This window comes from Nymphaea colorata, chromosome 8 (genome assembly GCF_008831285.2).
Source record: "Nymphaea colorata isolate Beijing-Zhang1983 chromosome 8, ASM883128v2, whole genome shotgun sequence".
NCBI classification, from domain to species: Eukaryota; Viridiplantae; Streptophyta; class Magnoliopsida; order Nymphaeales; family Nymphaeaceae; genus Nymphaea; species Nymphaea colorata.
Window position 1 is genome coordinate 3,327,940 of NC_045145.1, and position 16,493 is coordinate 3,344,432.

Sequence of the window (16,493 nt, forward strand, 5' to 3'; positions counted from 1 at the left end):
TCGCAAACGGGTTAGTTGGGACCAAACCCACCAAACTCGAGCTGCCGTGTAGGGCCGGCACAGACCTGATCAGAAAATATCTCTGTTTTGGTGAAAATTTCGGATATCATGAACCCGGCCGCGATCCAGATTCAAAATTCCTGATTCAGAATCAAGATCGGATTGAGCGACCAACAAAACAAGCACATGGGATTCGTTTTTTCTAGTTTTACCTCGACAGATTGTCCACCCCAAAGAGGGAAAAAGAATCTCTCCTGACCCCGCTGTATTGAAAAAGATCATGACAATGTTAAGACTCGATCCTGAAAAGTGTTATTATCGATGACATAATCGGCAAAAAATCACACATGAATGTGTTCAGTTTTCAGATAAAAATATCATGCTTTGATTAGAATGATACTGGTACTGGCAGATTTTAACCTTTATTTGGTATCATCTCCTTACTTTTTCTTGCTTTTTAATCACACTCCCAAAACTGGATAACTTAGGATGTTAGGTTGTGACTTTTTTTGTATAAATTGCATTCTAGGGCAATCTGCAGGCTACCAAGTTGGTATTCTTCAAAAGTGGAGCCCTAAATTGGGCAAAAATAATTACAAATAACAACCTATTCTGATCCCCCAAAAAAACCTAAGGATACCAATTTATCAGCCTCAGCTGGAAGAAAATTATATAATAATAATAATAAAAGAGAACGGTCACATATCTATTAAATGCATGAATTACACACACTCCATAATTTATTTGAGTAGCCAACAAATAGTCTATTCATTTGCTACTTAAAAAAAGGGGTCAAGAATTCAATATGAAGACATGCTGCACCATGTTACAATAAGTGTGGCAGGGAACTACCCAAACCCTAATTTGTTAATGAGAGACAAAATAAAGAATAATTCAAAATAAAGGAGAAAGGATTTTTTTTTTCCCCCTTTCCTCTTACCTTTGGTCGTGTTTGTTTCACTGCAAACTTGAGATCCGCGGTAGGATCTCAAATTCATGGATTTAAGATCAGATCACCTCTCATCCAACCTTTTATCCATCGCTTTTAACATGTAGCATGAATTGTAATGGATTAAAAATCTGAGAAAGATCGGATACAACCACAAAATCCAGAACTACATCGGATCCTATTGTTTCACCATAAGATATTCCATAACACGGAGCGGCGTGTTTGGAAAAATCTATTCCCGTATTGCCCATGAACGAAAACTTAAATCAAACCTAAATATTAGTGTTCTCTCTGTAAATAAAAAAAAAATTTGTTTGCTTCGTTTTTTTTTTGAAATGTGTAAGAAGAAACCAAAAAAAGAGGGGCACGCTGGCAAAGGCAGAAGAAAAAGAATGGAAGAGAGAATCAAGGAGATCTTTGATACGGTTTTGCCGTTTAAAAGAGATCAGAACGACGCGTACAGTTTTCCTCGGAAGGAGACAAAATTCCATTTTAGAGAACCCCGACCTTTTGTCTCCACTCACGGTTTTTTATTTTTTTTTATGAGAAAAGTTTTCCAGAAGGGAAAATGAGATCCCTGGAAAAGTTTTCGGAGGCCGAGTCGCGCGGGTGACACGGAAGAAGGAAGGGAACCGTCCGATCCGAGACGGGAGAGCTCCCACGTGCCGAGGGGATCTTCTCCGGCACGTGCGGGAGAGAGAGGGAAGGAGACCGAATGTTGACAAATTCCATGTCACTGTTTCTACGCTTCTTCAAGTCTGTCCGCAGAAAGATGTGAAGAGAGAGAGAGAGAGAAATATCATTAACAGCAACAAGGAAGGAATTAAAAAAGAGGAAGAGAGAGAGGAAAGGAGAGAATGGTGGGGGAGGAGGAGGGGGAGAGGAAGAGCTGTTGTGTTTTCTGTGTGTGGGGAGGCCGCTTTCTCTGAGCAGCAGCAGCAGCAGCAGAAGCGGAACTCTCTCTCTCTCTCTCTCTCTCTCTCTCTCTCGCGCGCGCGCTCGGCGTGCGTGTTCTTGCTCGCTTGCGTGGTGGACCCGTTGCAGGAGACGACCGTCTCCTCTCCCCAACGAGAAGAGAAGCAGCAGCAGCGGCGACGATAGATCAAACGCTTTGGAGACCCAGCCCTTTCACCAGTTAATATGTGGACCCGACACGCCTGCCTTCTCTGATACTGGCGTCGGCCGGAATTCTAGTTAACTCCGGCGGCTGGCTTTGCTTGGTAGTTTCCTGGCGGCATTGAAGTAGGACCGGTGATGGGTCCGAGGCCGGGAGGGCGCGGGTGTTCGTCCTGGGGTGCCGCTCTCTCTCGCATTCAGGTTCCTTTGCTTCTCTTCTGCTCGTCGGATAGCCGCCGATGACGTCTTGGCCGCCGTCGACCTCCGTGACGTCGATCGAGGTGGACTCTCTCTCTATGCCTCTTTAAAGAAGGGGGAAATTACGGGGTTTTGACGGAGTAATGGAGAGGTTTACGGCGGTTTTTTGTCACCCCCTAAGTTCAGGAGTGGGAGATCTGTGGCTTGAATGGAGTTTTCTTGATTTCGTTGTTTTTTCCACTGTAGATCGTGTTGTTCGTTTGCAGTTCGAGGACGATCTCGGATGATCGACGTGTTCTCGTGGTTTTCACAAATTACGGAGAAGATATTTTCCCTTTTACTATACTTTCCTTTTCCTTTTTCTTTTTTCGAATTTTGCCTGAATATTTCTTCCTGAGATACGGAGCGAAGGGAAGCACCGATCTCTGTGTGGTTTTCTGGGGGGCCAGTTGTTTTACCGTTCTTCCTTTCTCCTGGAATAAATTCTTCTAAGCTCTAAATATCTTTTCGATGATCGACTCGTCGACCTGTGTTGGGCATTCTTCAGAACTCGGAATGTTTTATTAAATTTATCCGTGAACTGGAGTTTATTGATTTGTTTCTGTTGATCGCAAGCCGTTTTTTCCTTTGATCAAATTTGATTTTTATTTTTATTTTTTATATACGTTACTTATTTCTCTGGGGGTTCTTCACCTATGGTTAGAGGCCGGGGAGCTCGAGATAAAATATCCACAGACGATAAGGTTTACGCTGAATTCTTGGTCGTCCTTCACGTTTTACTAATACAGTGTTTTATAATTAATTTTCTATCTGTAACTTGTCGGAAAATGGTTTTCATTGTTTCTTTTTGGGCATATTAAGTGGGCTCTGGGTCTTAGTATAATATTTGGGTTCCTGCATGGTGGATGTATTGGATATGAACCGTGCCGTTGTTAATCTGGCATGAATCTTTAGTTCTGATCATAGACTGATGGTCTTGGAGATTTTCCACTCTGTCTCGCTTTCTTTGTTGTTTCTGCTGGTATGAGATTTGTTTTGGAACTACAAGCTTCAAGGCGGTCACCTTGCTAACGCTTATTGTTGGTTTGTAGTTTATGTCCACTTCCCCATTTCTGATGGTATAATTTAGAAGAGCGCAGTGATCTCTGTGATGGATAATTTAATGAATGCAACCTGCGTCATGACAAATTCTTCTTCTCCGTGAACTTTTTGATTAATTTGAGCTCGTTGCTGCCCACAATTACCTACCTTTGCCTTTCTTCCCAAGACATGGAAATCGTATAAGATGGGACTTCTCTAGCAGAGAAAATAGTTGAATAGGAAATGACGGTTTGAATAACATTCATGCTATGATGTAGGATCATGAGCTGCAGCTTCTCCAGCTTTAATAAATCAATAGCGTTTGACAATGACATTGTTTTGTTGCAATATTGATGATTCATGTATTCAAAATATAGTAGTCCAGCATTTTCTTCAAGCTTCTAAACATAAGCTCCACACAATTTATTCATTAGACTGAAATTTCAAGTTTTAAGCCAAAAAATGAAACAGTTGTTCGCATTCTAAAGGTTGATACCACAAGGTGGTGGCAGTATGACAACCTCCCTCTTTGCATCTGTCTGTTTCCTGATCGCCTCTTCACAACATATTAGTATACTTCTAGGAGGAATACTACGAAAATGCTTGATAATTGGTTGACAAACAGCAATACATTCACTCTCTCTCTCTCTCATGCACAAATAAATGCGTTTTAGTGATGTCTGATTTTGTATGAAATTATATTAGTTATATTAACTTCCTGTGAAGTGCTGGACATGTTGCTTACCTGCACTGATGCTGTTCAGCTTCTTGACTTCTCATATTCTTCCAAAACATAATCTTGGAACTGTTCTATGATGCTCTACATCATTTACATGGTTGTTGCGTTCTGGTAATTCATAAGTTCTATAACTGGGGACTTGGCATTAAATTCTGCCAAAGTCCCTTTTGTTATTAATCCAGGTCCCGAGGGGTACCTTTGAGTGCAATATTTTCCAAAATAAATTACTTAATCATCAATTGATCTGGAGCTCATAACACACGTAATGTTTGGTTTTGACTATTAATTTTCATAAACATTTTATGGTGATGTTTGATTGGACATATGACTGCATGAGCATTATTCAATCGTAAAGTTGGGAAATATAACTTGAATTAATTTGACTCTTCTATCAGGCAAACTGAAATTTTGAGAATGCCATCTCTGCGAGTGATGTGATTCCAACAACAAATCATAATGAGGGAGGTCAGCTGTTTGCAAACGAAGGAAAGATAACTGAGCAGAAGGGATTGTTTCCACCTGATGACAGAGTTTGATGATGTTGAGGTTCAGCATTCCGGTATAAGTCTACTTATTTTTATGAGATTCGGTAAGTTCTACAAACTCCCTTGAGTTAAAACAAAAATTTAAATTTATTAAAAATGGAAAAAGAGAAAGGGAACAATTCGTTTGACTTTGACATGTCGATAGATTAAAAACCACTACTTTCATCAACTCTGGTTCAAAACCCTTGTGTTTCTAACTAAATGCAATAACAGGCTAACTGCAACATTAAATGCAATTGGAGTAAAAAAAAATAGAAACCTATGATCAAATCTCATGTATTTACTTGGAAATAATGCTAACTATCGCACACCAGAATACAAAGGATCATGTACTTCAATTCACAAATTTGTATGGAATATAGACATACTCACATACCATGCATGGGAATGCAAGAGCTTGAATGGGAACAGGGAAGTACCATATATGGGAATGGATGAGTTTATGTTTGTCTACGTGTCAACTCATATCATTACAGCAGAACTTATTATGATTATATTTGATGCAATCAACATGTCCTCCATCAACTTACAAGTTACGTACATATTTTGCTTAATTCAGCACATGCAATTTGCTTTTGTTTCCTCTTATTAGAGCTAGTCAGTAATTCAGTTTCCTTTTTTCTCATCTCATATTTGTCTTGCTTATAAAGTTATAATCATTTAATGAACATGTATGTTGCTGCTGACTTTTATGATTGGGGTTTCTGCAGGTTCCTTCAAACTGCAGTAATATTTTTGTATCTATCACGCTCTCTGTAGAAAATGGGAGCAAAAGTACAATGTAACACTTACTTGCCTGGATATTATCACATGAGGGATCTAAATGATGACACGAGGAGTACTATTTGTTCGCAATTTTATGATGACAGGATGATGAAAAGTGGGCCATTCTGTAATGGATTCATGCAGCAGAGTAGGGATGGTTATTCTGAATATGACAAGGAGGTGCTAAAGCAGACAATGCTTAAGCATGAAGCCATATTCCGGAAGCAGGTAACTTTGACTAATTACGACCTAGTTATTCATCCCTCGAGCCCTTTTGTATAATAAGTTATTTTGCCGGCTACACTCTCTTTCTTATCCACTTTGCCTATTATTATATGGTTTCAAGTTTGCCTCGCCTTCTGAGTACCAAAAATATTCTTTTTATTAGGTCTGTGAACTGCACCGCTTATACCAAGTGCAAAAGAACTTGATGGACGATCTGAAAAGGAAAGAAATGATCGAGTACTCCTTGCCACTGGAAGCTATGCATGACGGCCAGTGTATATTACAAATGAGATCTGACAATTCAGAGAAGATCTGTCAGATGGCCATGCCATCTGTGGGTAGCTCAAGTTGCAGTAGGCAGTCTGCTTCTGAAACTGACAACATGCAGTCTTCACTTACTCTTTTGAGAGAGAACAGCAGCCTGCAAAAGTATTCTGAGTTGCAGAGCTCTAAAATGAACAAGCTTCCCCGAAAAACTATTGACCTTCGGCTTCCAGCTGATGAGTACATTGATATTGAGGACAGGGAAGCATCAATTGAGGAGGTCAAAGTTTTTGAAGCATCATCTGGATCCTTTTGTGGAATTAAGTATCCTCTTGAGAGGAACCTTAATATGGTTCCTGAGAGTGAGGTAAAGCTGACTCTTGGTCCGGGCTTGAATGCAAGTACAAGTGGTGATCATCACAGGTCAGAAACACATTTACTACACAGCATCCATGTTAGTGAGATATCAGAGTTAAATGTTAACCATAGAGAGCGTAATAAGGAAGTAGCAACAAGTTTTGGGATTCCAGATATCTTTAATGATGAGATAAGAGCAAAAGAACTGCGCTCTCAAGCAGGTGGAAGTCCTTTTGGACTGCTAAAAGATCATATTCAGGGTAGTAATACTGAAAATATTCACAGGCATTGGATTTCTTTGGATTCAGAGTGTGAGAGAAGTAAAGGTGATCGGCAATCTTCAAATCTTAGGCCTGGTAAATGTTTTTGTCCCCCCCTTGAGTTGCCAAATGCTCTTAAACGACTATATAAGATTCTTATAGAAGTGAATATGGCACATATATATAATTCTGGAAGCTTATTTTTCGTGCATCTCCAATAACTTGTGATAATTTCTCCTAGAAGAATGTTTTACATGATCTGCAACACATGCATTTCATGGTAGGCTCTTTTATTCTCTTGAAGGAGTTGAAATTATGAATTCTATTTTGAACATGTATATCCACAAAAGTCACCAATCTAAGGAAAAAGTTATACTAGCTTTCAAATATTTCTAAGTATGTTATGAAACCATCATCTTAATGCCTTTCTTTCTTCTGTTATTGCATTATTGCCAAGCACATTGGGAAATCTATGCTTTTGTTCTTCCATATTGTGTACCTCCAGTTCCAGAGTCTACTTAGTTTGTGAAAGGTGAAAATTGCTCAAAAACTGCTATTTTTCAAACTGATACACTTTCAGCTTAAAAGTTCTAAAAATTTCAAGGTTACTCTGTCAACCGTTGGCAGATCTAATCACATTGGACATTGGGAAACATAAAATTCAAAGTCATGTTTATGACCTGACCCAGATGAACAGCTAGTTTTGTGTGTAAGTAGTGTTTAACTAGCTGGGATGGTCTCCTTGCTTGCTTTATGTAACAAATGATACTATGAGATTTCAGTGCCAAAGCATACAATGTCCTGAAGGGCTTCTCTAGGTACCTTTCTATGTTATTGGTTTCTTCTTATTGGAGAACCAATGTTAGTAGAAACAGTTAGACAGAACAATTACGGCCTATGAATTGCGAGTTTTGGATTTCTACAATGTCAATTGTGCAATGTGCATGTAGTTTTTATATCTGCGTCTGCTAGTTTTTATATCCGCATTTGCTAGTTTTTTTTATATCTGCATTCTAACTGGGTTCACCCAAAATAATGTGTTTGACTCAATGCTATTGATAGATCTCTGTTGCAAAATGTTTGGCTTGATTGATCAATGGTTATGTATAATGTTGCTAATTAATCAGTAAAGTTTCCAGGTACATACAGCTGGTTCCTTGGGCGTCTAAATTGGTTGGCTGCCTGAATGGTTACACGCCTCTTTTGCGTTATTTATGTTATTCACTGGCCTATGTAAAATGCTAATCACTATTACAATGTTACTGACAATAGCTTTTGCCAAGTAGATCTAAACCATAAGTTGTCTTTAGCTGGGAAAGCCTGATTTCAAAAAGAAGGCAGAATTGAGGACTTAAACAATTAGAAATTGAGTCTTTAGGAGTATGTATTGTTAATCTTACAATGTCGTCAAATATTTGGTTTCTCTTTGTTCTGTTACACCTTCCTCTAATAAAAGGGAGGAAAGACTGGAATTGTGGCTATGGTTATGCTATGGTCTGAAAGATTCGCTGATTGTGTTGGCCAAAATCTATTTTGCTGTGATTGCTTTTCCGAACTCGTCTCTGGACGCAGACATCATATTAAATCTTGCTTTCACTTCATTTGCAGGTCATTATGGAAGTGTGGACACTCCATTTGCTCAGCGATATAGAAATGGCAAAGAGCAGTTTAATTTTGGGAAATCACATGAAATCCCTAGATTTTGTTTGAGTGAACAGCAACAGGAATCATGGTTCAAGGACCAGCGTAATGCACATGCAGAATTTCCTAAAGTAAATCTAATTGATACCAGAGCTGCAAGAGCCACGAGTCTGTCAACTTCGTTTCCAGTAACTTTTTCTGTTCTTTCTCGGCCTGATTTGTCTGATACTGCTCCTGCCGAAATTTTCACTCAGAAGAACTCGGCTTCCACTAGCAATCAGTTACCTTTCGGGTTCCAGTCACCTGCATATCTAGACAGGTCCATGGGGCAGAATTTTCCTGGCAGAATCCCCTTAACACCTTTTCAAAGTGCTGAATTTTCTGAACAGAAGTGGCATCCCAGTGGCAGCTTAAGATCTTGTCAAAGAATTGACCTTGAAGTACCACCACGTCATGATAGTTTTAAATTGTCTGCACGAGCAGCTGATAGGTCATATCCATCCTTCACTTCTACAGGCCTTGGTAAGCTAGACCTGAACAATGGAGAGTGCTCGAGTCATGGACAGTCAGCAGACAGTGGTCCTAGGAAGCTTTTGAAAGGCATGGATTCTCTTGATGTCAAATCAAACAGAAGTGTCTCCTTAAGTCTGGTTCTGCAAAATGGGTTTACAGATGATGCTGCCTCTTGGAACCAGAACTCTCTGCTGGTTGACAAAGGAGGTAAACGTGGTAATATATTGGAAGGGCAGCCCATGCGGTCACATGAGGCTGAGACAAAAACATATCCCAGCAATTCTTTGCTGTCCAATAATGGTATTGGACAGCCACGTTTAGGTCTTTCACGGCTTATTGATCAGCCAACACTCATCATCGACCTGGAAAAGCCAATATTAGAGGTTGAACCTGAAACTGAAGCCCCAAGTGAGAAACCAACCTGTGATGTGGGAAGTGTCTCACAGTCAAACGGTGGTCCTGGTGCTATTCAGCAGCTTGTTGTTTCTCATGCTCACAAAAATGAATCGACTTGTGCCCCTGAGGCTGGGATAGTCCAAAGCTCATGCAGCGGTAGGCTTAATTTCTTCCAGGAACCATTTGCACTTCAGTTGTCCCCAGAGTCTATGAAAGATTGCTCAAAGTCTAATGGCTTCAAAACTCATAAGCATGTTGATAAACCTCAAGAAAGCCTACACAATGATCTCAAGGTACACAATTTCCAAAAGCAGGTGTCAAGAGAACAAGCACATGGGCATCATACATATGAAGGCTCTCTCAGCACTTCTTTGGGCCTTTGTGAAGGCAAATCCATCCATTTGGAGGAAGGTGTGAATGAACAAGTCAATTTGTTTGGGATGGAGCATGAATCCACAACTAAGGGGATTGTCTCCAAGGAAGAGAAACTGGGTCATATTGAACAGGAGATTAAATCTATCGCTGAAGAGACACCACAAGATCCTGGCATCAATCTTGCACAACATTCAAATAGGAATGTAGGGAAAATTCATCAGTTAGATTTGAACTGGCCTGGTGATGCTGCTTTGTCACAGGGACCTGAATTGCCTGCCATATTGGTAGAGAAGATTTCGTGCACTGAAAAGTCTAAAAGATTTGACTGTTCTCTAGGTGATGAACTTCGTTGGAGTTCCAGTGGTTGCTCAATTGAATCATCAAATTCACTTGTTACCGTGGCAGCTGAAGCGCTCATTATGATTTCATCTTTTTCTCAGGAGAAATCAGAGGATTTTGCTTGGAATGAACCAGAGGCAGCATTAACCGATTCCCTGAAATGGTTTGCCGATTTAGTTTGTCCAGATTCTGGCCTTCTAGAGTCTAATACCAAAGCTTCTGGATCAAATGGTGATGATTCACACTCTTCTGAAGAGGATTTGTTTGAATCAATGACTCTGATGTTGAGGGAGGACAAAATGGACAAGGACTACTGTTACCAGTCACAGCCTCACCAGGAGCCTGGGGGACCTGAAACAGATGCATCTCCAGCCAAGAATCAACCTACTAGGCGAGCACCAAGGAGAGGTAGACGGCAGAGAGACTTCCAGAGGGATATATTGCCTGGTCTCATGTCTCTCTCCAGGCATGAGGTCAGTGAAGACATGCAAATGATCTGTAGCATGATGAGGGCATCTGGCTGCTTCTGGCAGCCAGTGGTAGCACGAAGAAATGGCTATAGGAATGAGTGGAGCTCCCCAACAAGGGGGAGGCGGTCGAGATGCATCAGCATGGCCGTGGAGGTCAACGAGGCTGTTCTTGCAGTCCTTCAGCCAACTTCTGACCCTGAAATAATTGATGAAACTGTGAGCTTGAAGGGTTTCTCTTGGGGGAAGACGACAAGGAGGCGTAGGATGCAGAGATGTCCGAGCAGTATTCCGACTTCATGCACGACAAAAAAGTCATGAATTCGGATGACAACAAAGGGAATCTGTGTAAGGGAAGTGCTATTAAAAAACTCCGCTCTAGGATGGTGGTGGCCCCCGTAGTTGCCCTGTGTAAAGAATTCCATCTGGGCCCAGTTTTGGTTGGGCCCATTGATCATCTGTCGAGTAACCATTTGTATTATTCATAATAATGTGCATTATTTGGTGTGGAAGTGCGGCACTTCTGTTTTAGTTTTGACTTTATGGGTTGGTGCAGCTTCTTGTGTTGGGTGTGGCTCAGGAAATTCACCCGAGACACCTATGAAATTCAAACGGGTTTGTTGACAATTTTGGTGCCTGTCAGGTACTTCTAATGCAGTTTTTTTTCCTTTTCTTTTGCCCTTTCCATGGTCAACGAATAAATCCACTCATTAACTCTCATTAGTCCTCTCTGATCCTAAGAAGCATGCTCGGTTTTGATTATATGCAAAGAGATGCTTTTCCTTTTCCCCTTTTTTTGGTATCAAGTACATGTCAATAGATCATGTTGGAATTAAATGTACTAGATCTTAAACATATATACTTTTCAGATGTTCACATTATTTGTATCCCAATACAAATTTTATTTTCACAATTTAAATCCAATCCAAATCCAATTTTTAAAGTCACATTCTAATCTGAATTTTAAATTGAATCTGAGCTTTTAAAATGTAAGGACATCGGGTACAGGATGTTTATTTCAAACTAAATCTGATTCAAATCTAAATCCAATCAGATATCATTTCTAATATCTGAAATTGATCCGATTGTTACTTGGATGTTATATATATATCTTTTTTACATTTGATTTTTTAAACCATTTGTTCAAATATCAGAGCCAAATTGGATTGATCAACAATCCGTAAGTATGTCCATCTTAGCTTATATGAAAGGAGATGCCTCATGAGAACTGCACCACACTGTTAGTTCGACAGCCATAGCTTGCTGCACCATACCAATCCTTTGGTCTTCCAGTGCCAGCGTTTGAATTGCAGCTTCATACCTGTTGGTGCCGCTTGCACCCTACTGTTTTCTGTTTCCTGGAATTCAGCGTCACCTTTGGAGTTCTGTCAAAAGATGCTCAAAGATGCTTCAAAATAAATCAACTACAAGTACAAGGTCCTGATTAGCTCCATAGTCAGTTGCGAGGAGTTATTGTCGATTAAGCCCATGATTATTAAATCAAAACAGGCAATGACTTTTTTTTTGTGAGACAAGTTCCACATGGACAACTTGCGCCTGTGTCGTGGGTAGTATAACCCCGTGAACCTAGTTGAGCATTTCAAAATATTTCTTGGGTCTTGGGTGAAAAATTAGCCTCTTGAATCCTGTGGGTCATTTATATTTTGAAGGTGGGTTGCGATAAAAGAATCGACCGCAGCTCGAAAGTTTCACAATGGCTAGTAGTTAGGAAACAGTTGAGATAGACTTTTCCTTTATCATTACATGCCAATGGTAGGCATGAAAACAAGCGAGAAATCTAGTCTGCCTGTCAGTTGTAAGTGTTCCACATACAACCAGAGAGAGGGAGCATGCTGACTGCTTTGATTCATCGAGTGGTTTACATCTGGTGCAAGTTGTCCAATTCCTCGTTCCAGCATGGAGTCAATGTCGTTCTTCTTCCGAGTCCCTTTGTCAGCAGTAAGATCCCATAAGCATGCCACTCTGTCTCTACCAATTGGGGTATCTTCTCTCCCTTAAAAACCGCTCTAGGATAGCCTCTTTTGGAGTGTTGAACCTCGTCTCGAGGCGTTTTGGGAATCACGGTCATGTAGTGAAAGACGATCTTACTGGAAGACCTCTACCGCTCTTAGAAATATGTCGACAATCTCAAGATATTGAATCTCTTAGACAGACTCATGCTCATGCCTGTGTTCATGGGCTTTCAAATGATAACGTGTTGGGTACCAAGATTTTGGGCTGCTATGCTAATTATGGATACCTGGATGAAGCAAGAAGGGTCTTCGATCTTATTTCCCATAGAGATTCTCATCCATGGGACACTGCCATTCTGGGGTACTTCAGAAAAGGGTTCTTTCAGGAGGTTTTGGGGTTGTATTCTGGTATGAAGGAAGAAGTCGGTATTGGCAGTTTTGCCTGTACTTTCGCTTTCAAGAGCTGCGCGGAGCTGGGATGCCTGAGGGTTGCCAGAGGGATTCATGGTGATAGCTTAAAACTTGGATTCGACAAGGATCGGTTTGTTGGTGCTTCTCTTATCAATTGCTATATGAATTGCAGATTTTTATATGATGCTCAGAAAGTGTTCGACGCAATTTCACATAGAGATGTTGTTATCTGCACGGCTATGATCTCTGGCTTTCTGCAGAATAGTGCGGAACTTGGCGCCTGGATGGCTTGTAGAATAGCCTTTGACATGCAAACTGAAGGGATTTTGCCAAACCGTGTAACACTCATGAGCTTGCTCAAGGCCGCTTCGAGATTAGAGTCTCTTAGCATTGGTAAGTCGATTCATTGTTATGCTATTCGAATGGGAAGGGATACCGACGATGAAGTATTTGAGACGTGTCTTATTGAAATGTATATGAGTTGTGGTGCAGAAGGTATCTCGAGATATCTGTTCTCCAATGCAAAGACAAAATCTGTAGTCACTTGGAATGTGATGATCACGAGCTACATTCAGTGTGGTCGACCATCAGATGCCTTTGAGGTTTTCCATCTCATGAAAAATGAAGGAAATGTATCACCAGATGCAATCACCCTATCGAATCTTGTTCTAGGATGTACTCACTTGAAGTGCATTCGTGAAGGCCTAAGCATTCATGGATACATTATCAGAAGGGGTGTCCTTCTCGATTTAGTGGGAAACACGGCTTTGATTGAAATGTATGCTTTCTCGAAAAGTATAAGCATTGCCAGAAAAATGTTCGATGAAATGGAAACAAGGGATGCGGTTTTGTTCAATGTTATGCTAGCGGCGTATCTTCGATTCATGTTGGTCAATGAGGCTTTCAGTTTGTTTACTACAATGGGGAGCATTGGTGTTAAACCCAATGTGGTGACAGTACTAAATTTGTTGTCAGGGTGCCTGGTTTTGCCGAACCTTCAAGAAGGCAGTCAGATCCATGGAATGACCATAAAATGTGGTTATGATTTGGACACGGCAGTAACCAACCAGATCATAGACTTGTATGCTAAACATGGACACCTTGCTGATGCAAGGGCGCTGTTTAACAGAACGAGCCCAAAGGATTTGATCTCATGGACATCAATGATGATGGGTTATGTGAACCAAGGGCATGCTGGCGAAGCATTAAATTTGTTTTCAGTGATGCACGGAACTGGGCAGAAGCCTGACGCTGTTGCTCTTTCGACTTTGCTAATTGCATGCAGTCAACTTGGTTATCTGAACCAACTGAGAGCAGTTCATGGATATCTATATCATTTTTGCTTAGAGAAGGATGTTCCCATCATCAACTATCTGATTGCTGCTTATTCCAAGTGGGGATTATTTAATTATGCACAAGCTTTGTTTCAAAATATGATAGATAGGTCGTTGGCTTCATGGAACACAATGATTGATGCTTGCGGAATGCATGGGAGGTGCATGGAAGCGCTCGAGCTGTTTGATGAGATGCAGAGGGAAAAGGTAAAGCCAGATGGAGTAACCTTCACTTCCCTGTTAGCTGCTTGCAGCCATGCTGGTCGCATAGAAGAGGGCTTGCATCTCTTTCGTTCAATGATTGATGATCACTTGATCATTCCACGTGAAGAGCACTACTCTTGCATGGTTGATTTATTGAGCAGAGCTGGTCAACTTGAAGAAGCATATAATCTTATGAAGTGCTTTCCATTCAAAGGTAATGCTAGCACCTTAGGACCTTTGCTTGGTGCTTGTATGGTTCACCAGCACTCCGAGTTGGGAGAGACCATAGGAACGCATCTTCTATCTTTAGACCCAGAGAACACCGGCGCATACACACTTATGTCGAACATGTATGCCGGTGCTGGAAGATGGGATGATGCACAAAGAGTCAGGGATGCTGCAAAAGCAAGAGGCTTGAAAAAGTTGCCTGGATATAGCTTAGTAGGAGCGGCCAAACGGGTTCCTTTAAAAACTTTTCCATATGATTGGGGTTAAGTTGCGGTTGCTTCTGCTTGGTTGTCAACTTGTAAAATCTCATCAAACACTCGTTCCAGAGAGGGGTTATATATTTTCTTTTATTCATTCATTGTTATTCTTGGTGTCATTTCAGAAAGATAGTGTAAAGGAAAATCCTGTAACATTGTTGATACGAGCTTTTGCACATGTTTATGCGGCCTTTTACCACCTTGAAGTTCTTAATTAGTTATCTTCCATAAACTAGACAAGTCTCGAGTGCTTTCTATCCATCTTTCTCTCACATTACTGCACGTGAACGGGAGAATTCTCTGATGGTTCGTTGGTAATGCTGGTCTTGAAGAACCAAGCCAGCTAAAATCTGGGATGCACCTAAATCCAACATGATCGCCATTTGGACCAATAAAATTAGTAGCCATCTTAGTGCCAGTTAACGACATGATCCAGCTTGTCAATGAATTGTCAATGAATTGCATGGTTAATAGCATTTTTTCATGACATGTAACCCCTGAATGTATGCTTTCCGTCCAATTGGCCTTGGGTTGCAATACTATTAGTTACTCTCTCTCTCTCAGTCTAGTTCCAAATTCGACGTGTCTTCCCCTAGCGTCTGGAATTGTTCTATCTCTCACACCTTTCCCTCTCACTTTTGGTGCGACATGCTTTCTGTCCTTCCTCTTTTATTCCGTCTTGCTGACCTCTCATTGTCCACGTCCCCATCTTGGACTCTTTCACCTACCCGTGAGTTCACCTTTTCTTCTTGCTACCTGGCCTCCTTTGGTCATTCTGTCGCGTCGTTCCCACCCCAGTCCCTTTGGTCTCCTGGCCCATCTCCTCGTGCAATTACTTTTGTCTGGATTCTTCTTACTGGCTATATCAATACTTTTGACCACCTGCAACGCCTTGACATCAGTTTGGCTAACCAGTGTCCCCTATGTCTTGTCGCGACTGAGTCTCGGGTCCACTTTTTTATTTCTTGCAATTTTTTCTTTAGTGTCATTGCTTCTGCCTGGCCTTCCCTTGTTAGTAGTCTTCCAAACCCACCATCCATTCGTCTTCTTTTTCTCTTCTGTCCTTCCCCTCACCTGACTGCTTGCTGAGGTCATGTCTGGAGGCCGTGGCTCATTTCAGCTTGGTCGCGCATTTGGGAGGAGCGCAACAACAGAGTCTTCAGGAACACCTTCTCTTCGCCAGATTCTGTGGCTCGTCTTGTGCAAGGGGATGTCCAGTTTGCCATTCGGTTGAAGCGCTGCTGTCCGTCTACGGCTGGGTGACTGTACCGCTCCGTCTTTCTTCTATCTCTTTTTTTCTGTGGATTGTATTGTATATTTCTTCTTCCTGTTTCTGTTTTTGCGGTTTGTTCTTGTTTTTGTATTAGGGGACCTCTTGTCTTCAAATTTTGTTATATATTCCCATTTTATCGGCTCTCTCTCTCTCTCTCTCAGTCTAGTACACAATGAACCGCCGCTGAAAGCCTGCTGGGGACGCCCCCTTTATTACAAAGAATGAAATATTCACAAGCCAAAAAATAGACAAAAACGAAAGCGCACACTCTAGCTCAATGGAAGAGTGCCCCGGTACACTACCGTTCCCTGTGAGCAAGGTTTCTGCAGTAGGGCCATTACATTATATGCAGGGTTACAGTCGGAAAGCACAATGTGATTCCTCCAGGAATACAAAGTTTCTTTCTACTGCATCCTTTGGATAGTATAAACATCTTCTAATTCCATTTCTCCATTCCCTTGAACTGACTGTAAGATGGATGCATCTTGAAATCAGGGACCATGAGCAGGATGTCTTCAAAAACCTTCGCAGCTTCCTTCTTCAATTGATATGCCACAAACACACCTTCAGAAACAGGCCCTCTC

The 16,493-nt window shown here is 41.2% G+C and overlaps 2 protein-coding genes across 2 annotated transcripts; both read left to right on the forward strand.

Moving 5' to 3' along the window:
* Window positions 1-1,742: 1,742 nt before the first annotated feature.
* LOC116258644 (uncharacterized) lies at window positions 1,743-10,902 on the forward strand. Its single transcript, XM_031635913.2, has 5 exons — window positions 1,743-2,346; window positions 4,478-4,671; window positions 5,338-5,620; window positions 5,781-6,594; window positions 8,107-10,902. Exons 3-5 carry the CDS (start codon window positions 5,390-5,392, stop codon window positions 10,548-10,550), a joined length of 3,489 nt encoding a protein of 1,162 aa, XP_031491773.1. The 5' UTR covers window positions 1,743-2,346; window positions 4,478-4,671; window positions 5,338-5,389; the 3' UTR covers window positions 10,551-10,902.
* Window positions 10,903-11,926: 1,024 nt separating this feature from the next.
* LOC116258502 (pentatricopeptide repeat-containing protein At3g20730-like) lies at window positions 11,927-14,812 on the forward strand. The gene has a single exon (XM_031635668.2). It carries the CDS (start codon window positions 12,205-12,207, stop codon window positions 14,644-14,646), a length of 2,442 nt encoding a protein of 813 aa, XP_031491528.1. The 5' UTR covers window positions 11,927-12,204; the 3' UTR covers window positions 14,647-14,812.
* The last annotated feature ends 1,681 nt before the right edge of the window (window positions 14,813-16,493 follow it).